General features: G+C 39.9%; 1 protein-coding gene across 2 annotated transcripts; it reads right to left on the bottom strand.

Annotated features, from left to right (window-relative positions):
- Nucleotides 1–6,355: 6,355 nt before the first annotated feature.
- On the bottom strand, nucleotides 6,356–11,526 carry Cenpw (centromere protein W). Of its 2 annotated transcripts, NM_001246319.1 has the most exons (3): nucleotides 11,262–11,495; nucleotides 8,858–8,971; nucleotides 6,356–7,608 (listed from the first exon to the last, which is right to left on the bottom strand). In NM_001246319.1, exons 1-3 carry the CDS (start codon nucleotides 11,379–11,381, stop codon nucleotides 7,582–7,584), a joined length of 261 nt encoding a protein of 86 aa, NP_001233248.1. In that variant the 5' UTR covers nucleotides 11,382–11,495; the 3' UTR covers nucleotides 6,356–7,581. The 2 variants fall into 2 exon arrangements, with proteins under 2 accessions (NP_001233248.1, XP_063130685.1); XM_063274615.1 differs by lacking the exon at nucleotides 6,356–7,608 and having other exon boundaries at nucleotides 8,854–8,931; nucleotides 11,262–11,526.
- Between the last annotated feature and the right edge of the window lie 10,420 nt (nucleotides 11,527–21,946).

Below are 21,946 nucleotides of genomic sequence, written 5' to 3'. Positions count from 1 at the left end.
AAAAATCATCAAAAAAGATAAGGAAAGACACTTCATATTCATCAAAGGAAAATTCCACCAAGATGAACTCTCAATCCTAAATATCTATGTTCCAAATGCAAGGGCACCCACATTCATAAAGGAAATCTTACTAAAGCTCACAGCACACATTGCACCTCACAAAATAATAACAGGAGATTTCAGCAACCCACTCTTATCAGTGGCTAGCTCATGGAAACAGAAATTAAACAGAGACATAGAGAAACTAACAGAAGTTGCCAACCACATGGACTTAACATATATTTATAGAACATTTCATCCTAAAACAAAAGAATATACCTTCTTCTCAGCACTTCGTGGTACTTTCTCCAAAACTGAGCATATAATTGTTTACAAAAACAGGCCCCAATAGATACAAGGAGATTGAAATAACCCCATGCATACTATAAGATCACCAAAGACTAAGGCTGGTTTTCAATAACAACAAAAACGACAGAAAGCCACATATACATAGAAGTTAAACAAGGCTCTTCTCAATGACAACTTGGTCAAGGAAGAAATCAAGAAAGAAATTAAAGACTGTGTAGAATTTAATGAAAATGAAGGTAAAACATACCCAAACTTATGAGACACAATGAAAGCAGTGTTAAGAGGAAAACTCACAGCTCTGAGTGCATCCAAACAGAAACAGAAGAGAGCATACATCAGCAGCTTGACAGAATACCTAAAAGTTCTAGAACAAAAAGAAGCAAATACACCCAAGAGTAGAAGGCAGGAAATAATCACTCAGGGCTGAAATCAACCAAATAGAAACAAAAAGGACCATACAAAGAATCAACACAGTTCTTTGAGACAATCAACAAGATAGATAAACCCTCAGCCAGACTAACCAGAGGGCACAGAGATTGTGTCCAAATTAACAAAATCAGAAATGAAAAGGGAGACATAACAACAGAATCTGAGGAAATTCAAAAAGTCATCAGCTCCTACTACAAAAGCCTTTATTCAACACAACTGGAAGATCTGGAGGAAATGGACAATTTTCTAGATAAATACCAGGTACCAAAGCTAAATCAGGATTAGATAAACCATCTAAACAATCCCATATCTCCTAAAGAAATACAAGTAGTTATTTAAAGTCTCCCAACCACCTAGGAAGAAAAGGAAATTTTCTGAAGATCCTAAGGCTGCTGCTAGCTGCACAAAGAGCAGCACAAAGAAAAAGAAAAAGTTCCAGAAGGTGTAGGGGGGGATTAGAATGGAGCTGCTTGGTGGGAGGGGCATACCTTATGGTGGCAGCTCCATCTGCCCATGTTAAATCCCAATAAAAACACAAAACCAGAAAAAAAATAAAAGTCATCCAATGAAAAGGAACCCAGGACTAGATGGGTTTAGTGCAGAATTCTATCAGACCTTCATGGAAGACCTCATACCAATACCGTCCAAATTATTCCACAAAATACTAACAGACAGAGCACTACCCAATTCCTTCTATGCAGACAAAGTTACACTCATACCTAAACCACACAAAGACTCCACAAAGAAAGAGAACTTCAGACCAATTTTCTTTATGAATGTCAATGCAAAAATACTCAATAAAGTTCTCGCCAACCGAATCCAAGAACACATCAAAAAGATCATCCACCATGATCAAGTAGGCTTCACCACAAGGATGCAGGGAGGGTTCAATATACGGAAAACCATCAACATAATCCACTATATGAACAAACTCAAAGAAAAAAAAAGCCCATACCTGAACATAGTAAAAGCAATATACAGCAAACCAGTAGCCAACATTATAGTAAATGAAGATAAACTTTAAGAAATCTGATTAAATCAGGAACTAGACAAGGCTGCCCACTCTCTCCCTACTTATTCAATATAGTACTCAAAGTCCTATCCAGAGCAATCAAACAACAAAAGAAGGTCAAAGGGATACGAATTGGAAAGGAAGAAGTAAAAATATCACTATTTGACGATGGTATGATAGTATACTTAAGTGACCCCAAAAGTCCCAGCAGATAACTACTAAATCTGGTAAATAACTTCAGGAAAATGACTAGATAGAAAATGAACTCAAACAAATTAGTAGCCTTCCTCTACTCAAAGGATAAACAAGCAGAGAAAGAAATTAGGGAAATGACACCATTCATAATAGTCACAAAAAACATAAATTACCTCGGTGTGACTCTAACCAAGCAAGTGAAAGATCTCTATGACAAGAACTTCAAGTCTCTGAAGAAATTGAAGGTCTCAGAAGATGGGAAGACTTCCCATGCTCATGGATTGGCATGATTAATATACTAAAAATGGCCATTTTACCAAAAGCAATCTATACGTTCAATGAAATCCTCATCAAAATTCCAAATCAATCTTCATAGAGTTAAAAAAAAGCAATTTACAAATTCATTTGCATTAACAAAAAACACAGGATAGCGAAAACTTATCCTTAAAAATAAAGAACTTCTGTGGGAATCAACATCCATGAACTCAAGCAGTATTACAGAGTAACAGTGATAAAAAACTGTATTTTTTTTTTTTTGTACAGAGACAGGAAGGTAGATGAATGGAATACAATTGAAGAACCAGAAATGAACACATATACCTATGGTCACTTGATCTTTGACAAAGGAGTTAAGATCATCTAGTGTTAAAAGATAGCATTTTCAACAAATGGTGCTGGTTCAACTGGAGGTCAGCATGTAGAAGAATGCAAATCAATCCATTCTTATAGACCTGTTCAAAGCTTAAGTCCAAGCGGGTCATGGACCTTCACATCAAACCATATACAATCAAACTATTAGAAGAAAAAGTGGGGAAGTGTCTCAATCACATGGGCACTGAGGAAAATTTCCTAAACAAAACAACAATGGCTTATGCTCTAAGATCAAGAATCAACAAATGGGACCTCATAAAACTGCAAAGCTTCTGTAAAGCCAAGGACACTGTCATTAAGAAAAAAACGGCAACCAACAGATTGGGAAGACATTTACCAATTTTACATCTGATAGAGGGCTAATATCCAAAATATACAAAGAACTCCAGAAGTTAGGCTCCAGAGTCCCAAAAACCCTATTAAAAATGGGGTACAGAGCTAAACAAAGAATTCTTAGCTGAGCGATATCGAATGGCTGAGAAGTACCTAAAGAAATGTTCAATATCCTTAGTCATCAGGGAAATGCAAATCAAAACAACCCTGAGATTCCACCTCACACAAGGCAGAATGGCTAAGATCAACAACTCACATGACACCAGATGCTGGCAAGGAGGTGTAGAAAGAGGAACACTTCTCCATTGTAGGTGGGATTGCAAACTGGTACAACCACTCTGGAAATCCGTCTGGAGATTTCTCAAAAAACTGGCCATTGCCCTACCTGAGGACCCAGCTATTCCTCTCCTGGGCATATACCCAAATGATGCTCCAACATACAACAAAGACACATGATCCACTATGTTCATAGCAGCCTTATTTATAATAGCCAGAAGCTGGAAAGAACCCAGATGCTCTTCAACAGAGGAATGGATTAAAAAAAGGTGGTACATTTACACAATAGAGCACTAATCAGCTATCAAAAACAATGACTTCATGAAATTCATAGGCAAATGGATCAAACTAGAAAATATCCTGAGTGAAGTAACCCAATCACAGAAAAATACACATGGTATACAGTCACTGTCAAGTGAATATTAGCCCCAAACCTTGAATTACCCAAGATGCAATCCAGAGAACACAGTCCATATATATATATATATATATATATATATATATATATATATATATATATATATATATATATATATATATATACAGCCACAAAAACTAGATATGATTGATTAAGTCAAGAAGTGCATGCTGACAGGAGCCTGATATAGCTGTCTCCTGAGAGGCACACCCCAAGCATGACAAATATAGAAGCGAATGCTAGCAGTAAACCATTGAACTGAGAATGGGGCCCCCGACAGAGGAATTAGAGAAAGGATTGAAAGAGCTATAGGGGCTTGCAACCCCATAAGAACAACAATGCCAACCAACCAGAGCTTCCAGGGACTAAACCACTACCCAAAGACTATACATGGACTGACTTGTAGTGCCATATTGGATTTGGGCCTGGCCGCTTTGTAACTGCATGGCCACAGTTAAGAAGTCATGGGATTGTTGGACAGAGGCCTCTCCCATGTATTTACGGCACAGGAAGAAAAGACCAAGTAGTAAACACCCGGTGTCTCCACTGCATGACCTCTGCTGAGCCCGGCTGATGCATGTGGAACTGACACACCTGGGCCACACCTGGGTGGTGGTCAATTTACTTCTGCCTTTTGCTTCCTCAGCCTTTATCCTTGATATTTAGGCTGGTCTTCTCGGATTTCTCCCTAATTAATTCAGGTCTCGTAGTTGGTCTTTTGTTACCGAAGTCATGAGCCAGGTAGTCAAGAGCCAGGGTTTCCCACTGTGCTTCCCAGATATTTTCTACCTGGAGACTTGGGTATATAAGTGGTGAATAAAGCTACAGGAGTCTCTCACTCTTCTTCCTCACTCTCACTCTTCTTCCTCACTCTCACTCTTCCTTCCGCTCTTCCACTCACTCTCTCTCTCTCTCTCTCTCTCTCTCTCTCTCTCTCTCTCTCTGTCTCTCTCTCTCTCTTTCTCTCTCTCTCTCTCTGTCTCTCTGTCTCTCTCTCTCTCTCTCTCTTCCTCTCTTCCTCTCCTGGCTTGACATGATAACCTGTGTGTGTGTGTGTGTGTGTGTGTGTGTGTGTGTGTTTCTTTCATCCTGTAGGCTTTCGCCCGATTCTCGGTACTGTGTCGGTGCAGGCGCCGACACTGACTCATGGCTCCAACTTCATATGTAGCAGAGGATGAACTTGTTGGGCACCAACTAGAGGAGAAGCCCTTGGTCCTTCCTAGGCTGGACCCTCCACTTAGCTGAATGTCAGGGTGGAGAGGCATGAAAGGGGTGGTTGGGAAGGGGGAACACCCTCATACAAGAAGGGGAGGGGTATAAGATAGGGAGCTTATGTCTGGAAAACTGGGAAAGAGAATAATGTTTGAAATAAACATTTTAAAAGTCTAATAAAAAATAAAAATAAAAAACAATCACCTCACCTTCTTTTCCTATTTTTAAATAATGTATCACCTTGCTGAGACAGGTTTCTGGAATTCTATATACTTGCATACTCTGTGATGTAGGCTCTTCTAGTGTCTATATAAAAGGACCTTTGTAGTAGGTTGACATCCGTGTTTCAAATTCAATTTCCACAAAGAATTTCTTTTCTTTACCTTTTGGTAACTGGTCTAGGAAACAAAATTTTTGTTTTAGCTATACTTTGTGTTTGGAGTGAACCTGCCACTTCCTAACATGGCTAATACTCAGATAGCTAAAACAGTCTAGCTTTGGTTTGCTATGTAATTTCAAGAAGCTTCATCTTAGATCCCTATATGGCAAACTACTTATAAACAAAGCCAATCTGATTCAGTTCATTTTGCAAATAAACTTGATTTGCTTTTGTTAAAATTCTGTGTGGATTTCTGCCATGGTATGAACATAAAGGCCAGAAACAACTCTGGGGAGTTGGTTCTCTCCTTCTATTGTAACATGACTTCTGGGTACCAAACTCAAGGTGGAAGGCTGGCATCAGTGTCTCGAATCTGTCTTTAGCTGCTGAGCCATCCCAGTCACCACTTAAATTTATTTTTAAAGAACAGCTGTAATATGCACTATTAGACTTTGGCTGTTCCTTATTTTTTAATTTTACCTGTAGATTACATCTTAAGTCCTTCAAAGTTACTACAGTCTTCCTTCCATATAATTTGTATTTCCTAAATCTTTGTAAGCTGAAGGTTAGTAACATAATGTAAATGTCACCAGAACTCACTTATGAGTTCTGTGAGATCAGAGTATGTGAGTCCCGTGACCTTTGGACTTTTAACTACCAGAACTGACACAAATAAACCTGCTTATAAGTTTCCTGGTGGGGGTTGGGGATTTAGCTCAGTGGTAGAGCGCTTGCCTAGCAAGCGCAAAGCCCTGGGTTCAGTCCCCAGCTCCAAAAAGAAGAAAAGAAAAAAAAATAAGTTTCCTGGTGTATGGCAATATGTACTAGGAGCCCCAGCATAGACAAAAGCCACTGTGCAATGTGTGCAAATTAAAACTACACAGTCCTGTCAAAAACTTAAAATAACAAAAAAACTGTTTACTAAAATGCAAATAGAATTACTTCCATCCACTGTTGGTAAAAATGTAGTATCACTCTACCATAGTCTAGTTATTTTGTTTTTGTTTGTTTGGGTTTTTAGAAGTTAAGCATATACTTGCCATTTGACCCATCAATCCCACTTCTAGGCATTTTTTTTTCTAGAAAAAAATGAAACCTTATACACATTTTAAAACAATGTTTACAACCATTCATAGAAATTTTATTGGACAAAGCAAAATGCTCTTCAATAAGCAAACAACCATAAAAACATGGTGCGTCCGCACCACTCAGCAGGGAAGTCATGCAATTTCTGGAACAGAGCACAAGGTATTACACTGAGTGAGAGCATCTCCAATGCTTCTGTCAACACGCTTCCATCTCAGCGCTGCAGAGCTGGAGGAGAGTTGGTATGGTAGCGAGGTATGAAGAGTTAGGTGGTAGTGAGGCAGCTGGGTGACTATAAGACAGAATCAACGGGCCCTCTGGAGTACTGAGCTCGTTCTATACATTGGTCATACATAATTGCATGAATCGGCACACATGATAAAATAGCACGAAGCCACATACATACTGTTCCAATTAACAAGTCCTTGCTTTTGATATGTTACACCATATGTTCTATATAAGCAGTGAGGAAACTGAGTGTTTGGTGTGCAATGTATGTTCATATTAGTTCTGCAACTTCATACATTACCGGAATTATCTCAGAACAAAAATATAAAAGTAAAAATTGGATAATAAGGGTTGGGGATTTAGCTCAGTAGTAGAGCGCTTGCCTAGCAAGCGCAAGGCCCTGGGTTCGGTCCCCAACTCCGAAAAAAAGAAAAAAAAAATTTGGATAATATGCAATAAACTTCCAAAAGACTGCCATGGAAAATGCTTTATCTACTAAATCCTGAAGAAAGTATGTCAGTTTGATTCGCTTGATTCACATCTTCTTGTTTGTGGTTTATAGACAAAAACAAGTTTGTAAAAACTTTAGCTGATGCTTACTATCTTCTCGTTTAGAAATTTTACTATTACTATTAGTATAACACAAAACTAGTGCTTTCTGAATGCATCCAAAATTAACATACTTAAAATGTACCCAGATTTTACTGTATGTTGCTTTCTCAGAAATTAAATTCACTGCATAATTTTTGCTAAATTCAAAGCTTCAATCGAAGGAGCACACATCTCTTCAAGCTATTCAATGTAGCATGATTTTATTTTTGACACACTAAGCAACAACACAGCAACACAAAACTCAGAAGCCATTAATGAATAAAGCATAATTCCTTAAAAGCAATAAAATGTACATACAAAGTTTTAATAATCCACAATATAAACTGATACATACGAAGTGTTTTTATGATCTGTTATGACTTAAATTAACACATCATATAATTCTTAAGCACATGTTAACACCTATCCTCTGCTCTTCTTCAGAATTACCTGTAAGGGAGGAAATGAAGACATATTATAGCTACAGAAAACAAGTCAGAATCACTGAGTTGCAAGGTAATTGTTTGACATTTCTCTAATACAGTCTACCTCTCTTAATAAATCAGAAATATCCCTAGATTACCAAACCTGGTTTTAGAGTCACTTTCATTCACAAACCTTGCCAATTATAATCCAAAGTATCAAAATGGTTGATTTCAAAATAGTTTTGGGGTATCATGTCATGTGTCATCCCTAGCCCCAGCCTGCCAACAAATTAATTACCTAGAGTATTAAAAAAAAGTTGTCAATCTCAAAACAATTATAAAGTAGTATCAAGCAGTATAAATCCTCACAATGTAAAACATCTCACAATTAAGCTGGAATTTTAACAGCTGGTCATCTTACTTTGAATAAGTTGCTTCACTTACAATTTTCAAAACATAAAATGTTTCAGAAATAAGACAAAGGGAAATATTTAGCTGTAAAAATCCTGGAAGGATGAAGCTCTAAGTTAGCTTCAAAACTACACAAATGAAAATAAAAATTTAAAAGAATCTGGCTACTACAGTTTAAATAGAAAAACAGACCTTGGGTCCCATGGGCTAGTTCAGCAGGTAGAGACACGAACGGCTAAGTCTGATGACCTGTGTTTGATCCCACATCTTACAGAGGACCAACTGCCAAAAGTTGCCCTGACCTCCACAGGTATGCCATGACAAGTGATAGGTGCACACATGTACATGTGTACACATGCACACATGAATGCAGGCACACAATAAAGGCTAAAAAATTTTACAGTGTGATATATTTTTGAAAAAACAATGGTCTAAATTAAAAACATGTACATATATTTTATTCTTAATGTCCTTAATCATTGCATTATTTTCAGGAAAGTCCTTATTTGGATTTTAATAGTTGTGGTGTTTCCCACTGCAGAGTATATAGAAGCCTCATAAAAATTGCCAGGGCATGCACGATGCCTTGGCTTCCACGACTCTGTCACCCAGGCCAGCAAGCTACTAGTATGGGAACTATAAAAGAAAGTATCATGTGCTTAAACAAGTTTACACAACGCTCTATGTATTTTAACCTTGCTGGTGCACCTCACAGTCTTGCCTAACTCTTCTAGTTCTATGCTAGCCTACAGAAATCTTGAAATAAAAAGTAAGTGAATCAGACAAAGATGATGGCCATAGCAGTATTTTTAAAGTTAACTCTTGCTTACTTGAACTTGTTACTAAGAAAATGTATAGTTTACCTTTGCTGCCGCCTGTACATGATCCTTTTTGATAACTCCAGATTTACTTTCACAAGCATTTGTCCTAGACTCTTCTGCCAATTTCTGAACAAAGAGTAGGCAATTCAAATGGATCTTTAAAAACAAAACACATGTAGTATTAGACAATATATAAACCTTTTTAATGCAAATTTATTACTTGACTTTCTAACCCACAGCTTCTTCCAGGTGTGTGACGGCACTATTCACAACCATTAAAAGGTAGCTTTCACAATTTCCTTTCTTTTAGTTCCTGTATCAGTTACCAAGTATTCCAAACAATAATGACCTAGAAGCTTCAGGGCATGGGCTAAACAATGAAGACAAATGCTCCAGATACCAGTTCCCAGACTAATGGAACATTCATCCCATAAGGCTGCATACTACACTGAGAGACAACATCAGAATTTGAAACACTGAGAATAATAACATCTCAACAACTAATTGGTATGGTACGCATACAAAAGAACAAAATGTGTTGCTTTAAATGGTGCAAACTTTATGAATGGTATGGAATGCTTTATTGGGTAAAATTATGAAGTTAATGGAGAGCAGAAAGCCGTAAGCAAAGAGATGTCAATGAACAAAAGCCTAGACAGGAACTGTTTAACAGAACTGACAGACATGAAAACAGAACCTATGAGCAACGACTGGCAGAAGGATCTAGAGCACTCTACCAGCATCCATATGGCCATAGGTCACTGCATGACAGAAAGTGGAAACGAGCTGCTTGAGAAGGGCCCAACAATCCCTTGAATTAGCCAGTGGTCTCCTGTATAGTCCTCAGGTGGGTTTCGTTCTCTATTAGGCTCCAGGGAAACACAGTAAACTATCAAAAGTGTATTCCAAGGGAATCCCAGCTCACTTACACTATCTCAACCACCACCAAGGTGTTGGGGGATGGGAAAAAAAACCAGCAAAGTTATATAATTATCTCCTAGAGTAGGAGAAAGGAAAACAAGTGACAGAAGAGGTATTACCTGCCACCACCCAGGGGAATGGGACTATATTTTGGCTCTAGAGATTAAAAACAAAAACCAAAAATACCTGAGAGAGAAAAGTAGATAATTCTGAAATAGTTAAAAAAAGAAAAAAAAGAAAAAAAAAAAAAAACAGTATCTGAAGATGGCTCAGTGGTTAAGAGCATTTGCTGCTCTTCTGGAGGAGCCAAGTTCTCAGCATCCATTGTCAGGCAGCTCACGATTGCCTTAGCCGAAACTACAAGCACCCTCACACATATGGCATTCACTCACAGACACACACAAGTAAAAGCAATTGTTAAGTAAATCTTAAAGGGAGGATGGGACACAGCTTTAATACCAACACAGAGAGGCAAAGTCAGGATGATCTCTGTGTCTTCACAGCCAGTCTGGTCTACATAGAGTTACAGGCCAGCCAGCAGATACATAGTGAAGCCCCCTCTCAAAGAAAATAGAAACCCTGTAAGAAGCCAAAAGATGGGAAGACAGAGGAAAAATAACTCCAGTTTTTCACCTTCGTCTAGAAGAGACGTGCACTTTGAGAACAGAGGAAAAGGAGGTATTCCTATGGCTCACCCTAGGGACATAATATTACTTCTGTAGATGAAATGTGTTCCAGTTAGTCAGAACACAAACTGACATGGTGAGCAACTTAATCCCAGTCAGCACTTGGGAGGCAGAGGCGGGAGGGGGGTTGGGGAGTGGTCTGAGTTCCAGCCTAGTCCACAAACTCCAGAACTGCCAGGGCAGTTACAGAGAAACCCTGTCTCGAAAACAAAGATCTTTAACATTTAGAGTGGTAGTGGTGGTGGCAGAGGCAGACTGATATTCTTGTGAGTTCGAAGCCAGCCTGGTCTACAGAGAGTTCCAGGACAGCCAGGGTTACACAGACAAACCCTGTCTTGAAAAACCAAACCAAATTAAAACAACAAAACAACACCACCCCCCCCCCCAAAATAAAACAGAACAAAAACAGGCAGAAACATGGTGCTGTTTGATTTTGATTGAGGCCAATTAGTGGAAAGCATCATATTTCGCGTAAACATGAGTCTGAAAAACGACAGTCCGGAAAGTTTTAACAACTTGACGCCACAGCTACACGATCACTTTTGAGTCACTGTCTTTGGAAGAGACAGTGCAGCACACAGGAGCTAGGGGAGGCAGAAGGCCAAATCTCTCTGTAAGGGGTTTACCTTGCAAACCCGGCTCAGTTGAGCTGACCACAGAGCCAGTGAACTTAACGGCTGGTGCCCGAAGCAATGAGGGGCGGGGCTTTCCCGCTAGTCTTTAAAGAACTCGGGTCTTCCTTCCGCATTCCCCAGGGCAGGGGCGCTCGGCGTCTTGATGAGGTTGGGGTGCTGCCTGTCGTGGCTGTCGGGCTGGAAGGCGGAGAGAGGGGGACTTACCAGGAGATCGCAGCGCTTCTCCAGACTGAGCCGCGGCTTCTTCTGCTTTAAGGTGCGCTTGAGGAAGGCGCAGGGCGCCTTGCGCCTTATCCGCCTACAGACTGTGGTGGAGAGCACCATCTTAGCGGCCCGTCGCACTTTCCACAGCCCCGGCTTCCGCGATCACGGGGCCGCTCTCCTCAGACTCACTCACTGCTTACCTCCCGGGACTCCAGAGCGGTTGATTTGAATCTGCCGCCAGTCGGCGCACGGCAGTGACGTCAGTCGCAAGCTACACCCACCACAGCACAGTCAGGGGATGGACTCCGCAGGGAAAGGGTGTGTCCCACTGCTTCTAGGGCTCAGGCTTGCTTTGCTATATTTTTGTTTGCAGATCAATAGAGCTTGGTTCCACAGAAAAGATGAGAAATTGTGAAAATAATCACTAAGCTCAGTAAAGATCTCCATATAGCAACTGGATTCCAACGGATTAGAAAGTAAATGAAAGAAGTTTGTTTATTATTAGGATTCCTTAAGAATTTAGGCCCAATTTTCTGATATTACCAGCAAGCAACCTACACTTTTGTAATATTGCATTTGGTTTTACCTGAGATTTTTTTCCTTACATCAGATTTTCTTCACAAATGCCTGCCCTCAATGCCCCCTTCCTTAACTTCCCTAGAGATTTCAAATATACATTTTTCTTTTATTGAAAATAGATTTCTTTTTTCATAAACTATATTCCGATTGCAATTTTCCCTCTCCTAACAGCTCCAAGATCCTCCCAATCTCTGTGCCTATTCAAATCCACACCCTTTCAATCTCTCCTCAGAAAGCAAATCGGGATCTAACAAATAATAATAAAATAAAATAATATGAAACAAAAACAATCAGAAAAGGGAAAAAAAGAAAGGATATAGATGCAGAAACACACATTTGAGCACCCAGGAATTCAATAAAAAAGACAAAAGCAGAAGTCATATTATATATTCTATGGACTAGTAAAGTTAAAATGTCCTGACAAAACATTATGACACCATCGAGCTCTAGTTGTGTTAGCTAGCTACTGCTGGTCATGCTTTTAAGAGTGTTTTGCAGTCACAGTGGAACACTGTTAGAGAAAACTGACTTTTCATTTGCAAGTGGTTATCAAATGGAGATTATTTCTCGGTTAGGGATGGGGTCTTGTGACTATTTCTCCCCTCAGCAATGGGGACCCAATTGGCACAGACTCATACTGCCCTCTGCATTCTGCAACAGTCTCTGTGAGTTCATATATGCATTACTCCTTCTGTGTTTCAAAGCTCATAGTCTAGGCCTTATATCCAAAATATACAAAGAACTCAAGAAGTTAGACCGCAGGGAGACAAATAACCCTATTAAAAAATGGGGTTCAGAGCTAAACAAAGAATTCACAGCTGAGGAATGCCGAATGGCTGAGAAACACCTAAAGAAATGTTCAACATCTTTAGTCATAAGGGAAATGCAAATCAAAACAACCCTGAGATTTCACCTCACACCAGTGAGAATGGCTAAGATCAAAAACTCAGGTGACAGCAAATGCTGGCGAGGATGCGGAGAAAGAGGAACACTCCTCCATTGTTGGTGGGGTTGCAGACTGGTACAACCATTCTGGAAATCAGTCTGGAGGTTCCTCAGAAAATTGGACATTGAACTGCCTGAGGATCCAGCTATACCTCTCTTGGGCATATACCCAAAAGATGCCCCAACATATAACAAAGACACGTGCTCCAGTATGTTCATAGCAGCCTTATTTATAATAGTCAGAAGCTGGAAAGAACCCAGATGCCCTTCAACAGAGGAATGGATACAGAAAATGTGGTATATCTACACAATGGAATATTACTCAGCTATCAAAAACAACGGCTTTATGAAATTCGTGGGCAAATGGTTGGAGCTGGAAAATATCATCCTGAGTGAGCTAACCCAATCACAGAAAGACATACATGGTATGCACTCATTGATAAGTGGCTATTAGCCTAAATGCTTGAATTACCCTAGATGCCTAGAACAAATGAAACTCAAGACGGATGATCAAAATGTGAATGCTTCACTCCTTCTTTAAAAGGGGAACAAGAATACCCTTGGCAGGGAAGAGAGAGGCAAAGATTAAAACAGAGACTGAAGGAACACCCATTCAGAGCCTGCCGCACATGTGGCCCATACATATACAGCCACCCAATTAGACAAGATGGATGAAGCAAAGAAGTGCAGACGGACAGGAGCTGGATGTAGATTGCTCCCGAGAGACACAGCCAGAATACAGCAAATACAGAGGCGAATGCCAGCAGCAAACCACTGAACTGAGAACAGGACCCCCGTTGAAGGAATCAGAGAAAGAACTGGAAGAGCTTGAAGGGGCTTGAGACCCCATATGTACAACAATGCCAAGCAACCAGAGCTTCCAGGGACTAAGCCACTACCTAAAGACTATACATGGACTGACCCTGGACTCTGACCTCATAGGTAGCAATGAATATCCTAGTAAGAGCACCAGTGGAAGGGGAAGCCCTGCGTCCTGCTAAGACTGAACCCCCAGTGAAGTAGACTGTTGGGGGGAGGGCGGCAATGGGGGGAGGGTTGGGAGGGGAACACCCATAAGGAAGGGGAGGGGGGAGGGGGATGTTTGCCCGGAAACCGGGAAAGGGAATAACACTCGAAATGTGTATAAGAAATACTCAAGTTAATTAAAAAAAAAAAAAAAAAAGCTCATAGTCTGCATACTGTCTGGCTGTTGGCCTCCATATTTTCTCCCACACACTTCAGGAGGAGGAGGAGGATGGTGACTGAGCAAAGCACTGATCTATGAGTATAGCCGAATGTCATTAGGAATCCCTTTATGGCTGTTTCTTTAGCAGAGCAGTAGTATTTGGTTTTCCTTAGACGTCCCTAACCTGTCTGGTCTCAGGTTCTCTGACACCTGGACAATGCGAATGATGGGTTCTGTGGTGCTTTGAATAAGAATGCCCCCATAGAATCATGGGTTTCAATGCTTTGCTATAGGGAGTGGCACTATTAGGATGTGTGGCCTTTTGGAGTAAGTGTGGACTTCTTAGAGAAACTGTGTCACTATATAAGAGGGCTTTGAGGCCTCCTGTGCTCAAGTTCTGCCCTTCTCCTGCCTGCCTACAGAAGACAGTCTCCTTCTGGCAGCCTTTAGATCAAGATTGCATGTTGATCTAACTCTCAGCTCCTTCAGCGCCATGCCTGCTGCTTGCTGTCATACTTCCCACCATGATAATAATGAACTAACCCTCTGAAACTGTAAGTCAGCCTAACTGAACGTTATCCTTTAGAAGAGTTGCCTTGGTGTTCACAGCAATGAATCTCTAAGACAAGTTCTATCTCGTACAGTGGGCCTTATGTCCAATTGGTTGGCTACTCCCGCAAGCTTTGTGTGACTATTCACCAGCACACTTCACAGGCAGATCATCATGACTGAAGAGTTTGTAGCTGAGTTGATGTTTACCTTTTCTTTGGTAATGTGATAAGTACCTCCCAGTACCATGAACACTAATTTGTAAGGATCAAGGTTCTAGTTAGACACCAGCTCAAATTATCCTGTTTAAAGAGTTGTGTAGGTGTTATCTTCCAGCAATGGGGCCCTACCATTAGTTTGTAGGAAGCAACCAATAACATTGTGTTGTTGTAAAAATATAAAAAATAAAAAAAAAGTATTGTTGTCTTTTATCCCCACTAGGTCCGGCACCACTGTGCCCCAAGGTATCTTCTAGATATCTTGCCAGAAGCACACATTCCAATTCTATGGTGGCCCAGACTAAGCCGACCCACACTCTTACACTTAAATCTACACATGAAAGAACACACAACACAATAACCTTAGATGCAATTGATAAGATATAATTGCCCACCTAAACATACAAAGCCCAGTTCCATCCATCCCTTAAGAACATTAATAACAACCTGTAAATACACAGAGCAGAATCTCTGTGTCCTGCCATATTGTCCTGCCATGGCTTCACCCCTCTTCCTCCTTTCTCATCTTCCTTTCTGTTCCAGTCTCCTCCTCTTCCTTCAAACTCTCACAAAGTCAGAGCCGTGAATTTACTATTTAGTCCTTTACTCACATGTGTAATCAACTCAGAAGTTTGTAATGACATCAATAGAAGGACTGGCTCTAAACCTTGTACTTTTAAAATTCTTTTGACAAATAAATTCTATACCAAAGCAAAGATATGATTTTAGCTTAGTTACCAAATGGGATTATGACTGTATGACTCAATCTAGCTAATTCCTCCCTGTTAAATTACAACCAATTGTAAATTCCTCACAAAAACAACTTTAGAATAACCGCTTTCAACCCCCCAAAAATCCAGGGAATTGGGACGACGACTCCTCCATAACTTCTTCAAGCTGTACATGGGCATTGAGATATCCTTGAGGGTAGGAGGAATGAAGCAAATGTTGTAGCAGGATGGGTCCTCACTGGACACAGCTGAAAGCCCTTAAGACCAGGAATCCAAGTAGGCACACTCTGCAAAATGCAACTCTCAAGACAAAAGTTTAGAATTGAGGTATCTTTTTGTTTGATTCTCCTGAATCTAATTTTTCAGGCAGTCTATCTCTATCAAATCTGATCAGTATGACTCTGTGAAGTTTCCAGAGCCTAGTCACACTTTTTAAAAACACAAAGACAAAATCTTTCTCCCAAAATACTGTGTTCCTTAGTCTGTAACTAGAAAAGCTTGTATCTTGCACTCTCTCCCAGAGTAATAATATAACCATAAAACTCAAAGTCACACCCATTATGAAGATTAAATAATTTTTTAAAAAAGGAAGTAAACTAAACAATGAGCCTGATAGGCTTTTGTACTCTGTGATATCAGGAAATAAACCCAAAATTCCCGTGGAGCCCACGTAAAGAGAATCTGAGCTTCCTGTTGTGGTAAATATCAAAAGTAAAAAAAAAAACCCTCACTATCCAGTATCAATGACCGTAAGCAGGGTAATTCATAAAACAAACCAAATACCTTCTGTCAATTCCAATATCAATAAGCAACATATTAAATCAGGACTTTAGCCCAAAATATACCCATCTGTTAAGCTCTCTACCTGAAGCCACAGATTTTTTATTTAACCTTAATAACTTGTAAATATCACAATACTCTACTTGGAGTCAGTGACTAATTTTTCCCTATCTAAGTTCCAAACCATGGATGAAAATCCCCACGTGATTCAGGTAACTCTGTACTCTCCTTAAAACAAACATAAACACCTTCTATCAATTCTAAAACCAATAAGCAACTTAAAATCATGACTTTCACTCAAAATATATCCATCTGTTAAGCTCTCTACCTGGAGCCACAGAATTTTATTTAACCTTAAGAACTTCTATAATATATGTCTGCATTCACTGCGCCTGGTGTTAACAGACATTTATCATAACTCTTTACTTGGAGGTAGTTACTAAATTTTCCCTAAGTTCTGAACCATGGGTGAAAATCCCCACCTGATTTAGATAATCTCTTTACTCTCTTCTTTCTAAAAACAAACTTAACCACTTAATAATACCTGTCATTAAGAAGTAGCTTGTCTAAACTAGGATTTCAACCCAAAATTCCCATGGAGCCCACGTTAAAAAGAATATGAGTATCCTGAAAGACTTTCTAAACAACTTTCTTTTAAAAGCAGCTTTTAATCTCTAACTCTCTGAGCTGCCATTACTTATCACACATCAGGGGACCTATGGGCCTGCCAGCCCAGGCTACTTCCCTGTTTCTTTGTTTAAATTCCATCCCTTGAGATATCACATGACTTAACATGGTGCTGGCCTCCTCTTAGAAAATAGAAACTTTCTCTCAATTCCTAGGATTACTAGTGGATTCTTGCCCATCACATTAGTTCGCCATCCGTTGTTGTAAAATATAAATAATAAAAAAATGTATCACAGAATTTATTTGTCAAAAAATTTAAAAGTACAAGGTTTAGAGCCAGTCCTTCTATTGATGTCATTACAAACTTCTGAGTTGATTACACATGTGAGTAAAGGACCAAATAGCAAATTCACGGCTCTGACTTTGTGAGAGTACTTTCAAGATATTATTAAGATATAAAGACAACAGTACAGATTGTCTTATATAGATGGTTTTCAAAAATGTCAGAAATCCACAAAATTTGAGATATAAATTTATTTATCTTTTGTTGAGACACATCTGCTCCTAACAGTTCCCCTTTGATGGATTTAATGAAGAATTTGAACATCTCGACCTCCAGGTGAGGCAATACTTTGTGGCTAGGCAGCCACTGGACAAAACTGCCTGTTTCACTGCAGACTAATACTGTTCAGAAAAGGACAAATTATGCAGAATAGTTGACTGATAAACTCTGCCAAGACAGGGTGATCAGCCCTTCAAAGTCTGCATTTCAACAGTCTGTCAATTGATTTTTGGGTCAGAGGCTGAAGACTTGTGCTCCCATATTGCTAACAGGGGACTATGCTAGTGGAGATTTGTCTCTACAACCTCTCAGTTCTGGAAGCCATGTTAGGCTTCCTATGTGGATAGATATTTGGTTATTCTCAGATTTCTGACCAGGTTGAAGACTGATTATAGTCTCATAGCCTATCAGGCTGTTTAACTCTGAAAATACCTATTTTATTGGATAGTTATCAGATAGTATACAAGCTAACCAAGATATAATATAGATTTTAAGCCTTTCTTAAGCTGGAATGGGTAACTAAATATTCTGCTTAACTGATATAGTGTTGAACTGGGTGTTAGATATATTTTATGCTTTTAATTACAAAATGAGAATAGTTGTGCTCATATTTGACAGAAAAGTTGTTTTTTTTTATTAGACAGAAAGGGTGAAATGTGGGATGATGTCACAGGTGAGGCAAGTACTAGATAGAAGGAGGCCTGTCATTGGATGAGAAGGATGGGCAGTAGAAAAGTTTGAAGGAAGAGGAGGAGACTGGAACAGAAAGAAGAGTCAGGAGGGACAGGGAGAGAAGCTGTGGAAGGACAATATGGCAAGTGATGTTAAGATTCTGCTCTGTGTATTTATAGGTTGTTATTAATGTTCTTAAAGGATGGATGGTACTGGGCTTTGTATGTTTAGGTGGGCAATTATATCTTATCAATTGAATCTAAGGTTATTGTGTTCTCTGTTCTTTCATGTAGCAATTTAAGTGTAAGGGCATGTGAGGCGGCTAGTCTGGGGTGCCACGGAGTTGGGATGTGTGCTTCTGGTAAATATCTAGCAGATATCTTGGGGCACCACGGTGCCGGACCTAGTGGGGATAAAAGACAACCTTACTTTTTTTTCTTTTTTATATTTTTACAACAACAACATTGGCAATAGTCTTAGTTCTTTGTGGGTTCACATTGCACATCTTTGGCCAACACTTGAGGCTTCATTTTATGACAAGAGATGTCCAGTTGAGTTCAGTCTCTCCTGTTCTCCAAGGATTCCTTTTAGATCATCTTTATATATGTATATATTTTAGGAAGCAACTACTCTATTAGTTATTCGTACAAACTTTCAAGTGGCCCTTAGTTTTAGCTGTCTCTCCCCATATTCTCTCCTTAGCCCCACTTGTCCTTCCTATCCCTATGGGACCCTCCCAGTCCAGTCCACTACTCATCCATCCATAACTATTCTATTTCTCCTTCCTAGAGTGATCCAATCCTTCAACCCAGTTCTGTAATACATCTTAACCTCTGTGGTTGTATTTTGAATACATAAGAGATAATTCTATATAAGAGAATGCATGTCATATACATTTTTTTGGTTCTGGGTTACCTGACTTAGTATATTCTTTTTCTACCTAAGTCCATTTAACTGAAAATTTCATGATTTAATTTTTGTAACAGTCGAATAATATTCCTTTGTATAAATGTACCTTATCATGCCTTGTTTATCCATTTATCCACTGATGGACATTGTGATGGCTTGCATATGCTTGGCCCTGGCAGTGGCACTATTAGAAGGTGTGGTCTCATTGGAGGAAGTGTGTCACTGTGGGGATGGGCTTGGTGACCCTCCTTTTAGCTGCCTGAGGATGCTCAGTCTGTTCCTGGCTTCCTTCAGGTGAAGATGTAGAACTCAGCTCCTCCTGCACCATGCCTGCCTGGATGCTGCCATGCTCCCACCTTGATGATAACAGATTGAACTTCTGAACCTGTAAGCCAGCCCCAATTAAAAGTTGTCCTTTATAAAACTTGCATTGATCATAGTGTCTCTTCACAGCAATAAAATCCTAAGACAGAAGTTGGTACCAGGAACTTGGTTATTGCTGTGATAGTCTTGACCATGCTTTTGTTGGGATGAATGTGGATTTTGGGACTTTGGAAAGCATTGGAATGCTTTAAATGGGACTTAATGGGCTATCTTAGTAGGAATTTGGAAGTCTTTGTTACTGAGAGTGATTTGAATTGTGCCGGCCCGATCCAAGAAGTTTCAGAGAAGAACTTCAGTAGGTGCTATAAAAACTGCTTTTATGGTGTTTTGGTGAAGAATGTGGCTGCTTTTTGCCCTTGTCTGAAGAGTCTGCCTAAGGCTAAGGTAAAATGACTCAGATTAATTGTATTGACAAAGGAAGTCTCAGAAACACCCATCATAGACTTTCTTCTCTGGTTAAGTCTTCATTAAAATGAAGAGCATTTTAATGAAAAAAAGGGAAGTTGAGAAAGGAAAATTACAAAAATATGGTTCAAGTGTTAAAAGGAACACCCAGACGTGAAATGGAGCTGAATCCTGTGTTCAAGAATATTAAATTGAATTAAGGGAGTAATGACTTTGGGGAAAGATCCCACCCAGCTAAATTAGCTTCAGGCAACTTAGTACAAACCTTTAATCTCAGGAGACAGGCATACAGATCTCTAAATTCAAGGTCAATCTACAGAGCAAGGTCCAGGAGAGCTAAGTTTAGGCAGTAAAGGGCTTTAAAAAGAGGAAGCTTGTGATAATGTAATAGAACAAGGGGGCCATGTTCCGGATCCAGCAAGCAGCAGAACTCAGTAACTTCAGCCATATGCCTCTGGCTTTATAGTCAAGAGGAGAAGGAGACTACTGAGATAATTGATGCTGGTTAACTGGAGCTAAGAAAGAGATCAGCATCACTAGGTGAAATCTTCTAGGAAGTGGTTTTTGAGCGGTATTCCAGAGATGCCAAGGTTGTACCTCATGCTGTGACTGGACTTGGTAGTTTGTAAGAATCACCCAGGTGGTACTGGTTTTGAAGACATGAAGGTATCATGAAGAACAGCTGAGGTTGGGCACTGTGAGAAGCCATGGAAGGCCAATGGTGAAGGTGCACCCTTCGTTGCAATTATTGGTCCAGGACTGAAAGGGTCATGCAAAGGAGTTGAGACTTGGCACCATGAAGAGTCTGTGAGAGGCTACTGGTAAAGCCTAGTTGCAACGGAAGACCCCAGTGTATTGGAGAGGCCAGTACCATGGGATAATCACCAAGAACAACTGAGACAATGGAGTGGATCAACCTGAATGTTACAGAGGGCAGAGCTGGAGAAGTGAAACCAGCCCTTTGGAGAATCATGTGTGGATCCAGATAAAGAAATAAGCTGCCTTTGAGACCCAAAGATGTTAAAGATGCCAGAGCCACAGGCTATCTGCTGAGGAATGTTGCTAACAGGAAGTGGAACCAGCTCAGAAGAAAGAAGTTTGTTACAGTCAACAAAGAGTTGAAAAAGGAGTTGAAGATCTGAAGACCGCTTTGACATCAGACATGGAGATGGCAGAGTGTGCCCAGCTGGTTGCCTGTCTTAATTCAGGGATTACAGTTAAGTGGATGGATCTCAGAAGAGACTTTAAACTTTGGACTTTTAACATTGTTGATATTGCTATAGATTATGGGAACTTTGAAAGTTGGACTAAATGTACTTTTTTATTATACTTTGTTTAGGTATGGCCTCCATAGACTCACGTGCTTCAACAAGCCTATGGAGGCCAGGGAGTGGAATGTGATGGTTTGCATATGCTTGGCCCAGGGAGTGGCACTATTAGAAGGTGTGGTCTCATTGGAGAAAGTGTGTCACTGTGGGGGTGGCCTTGGAGACCCTCCTCCTAGCTGTCTGAGGATGCTCAGTCTATTCCTGGCTTCCTTTGGGTGAAGAAGTAGAATTCAGCTTCTCCTGCACCATGCCTGCCTGGATGCTACTATGCTCCTGTGTTGATGATAATGGAATGAACCGCTGAACCTATAAGCCATTCCCAATTAAATGTTGTCCTTTATAAAACTTGCTTTGATCATGGTGTCTGTTCACAGCAATAAAACCCTTACTAATGCTTACTAAGACAGATATCTAGGTTGTATCCAATTCCTGGCTATTATGAATAGAACAGCAATCAACATGTTTGAGCAAGTGTCTCTATAGTAGGGTCTAGAATCCTTAGGATATATACCTAAGTAATATAGCTGGCTCTTGAGGTAGATCAATTTTCATCTCTCTGAGGAACTAACACACCACTTTCCATAGTGGCTGCACAAGCAATGGATGAGGCTCCCCTTATTATATATCCTTGCCAGCAAGAACTATCCTTGTTTTATGATCTTTACCATTCTGACAAGCAGAAGGCAAGAAGTCCATATGCTTACGGAGAACACTAGAGAAATCAGAAATATTCAACACACAGGATTTTATTTTTACAATGGAAGGAACTGACACCTGTTCACCCAGAAGACTGGAGTGGGTGTTATTTAA

The sequence above is a fragment of the Rattus norvegicus genome, chromosome 1, assembly GCF_036323735.1.
Source record: "Rattus norvegicus strain BN/NHsdMcwi chromosome 1, GRCr8, whole genome shotgun sequence".
Taxonomy (NCBI): Eukaryota; Metazoa; Chordata; class Mammalia; order Rodentia; family Muridae; genus Rattus; species Rattus norvegicus.
Note: the sequence above shows the minus strand (reverse complement) of the source record. Positions and strands in the feature narration are given on the sequence as shown.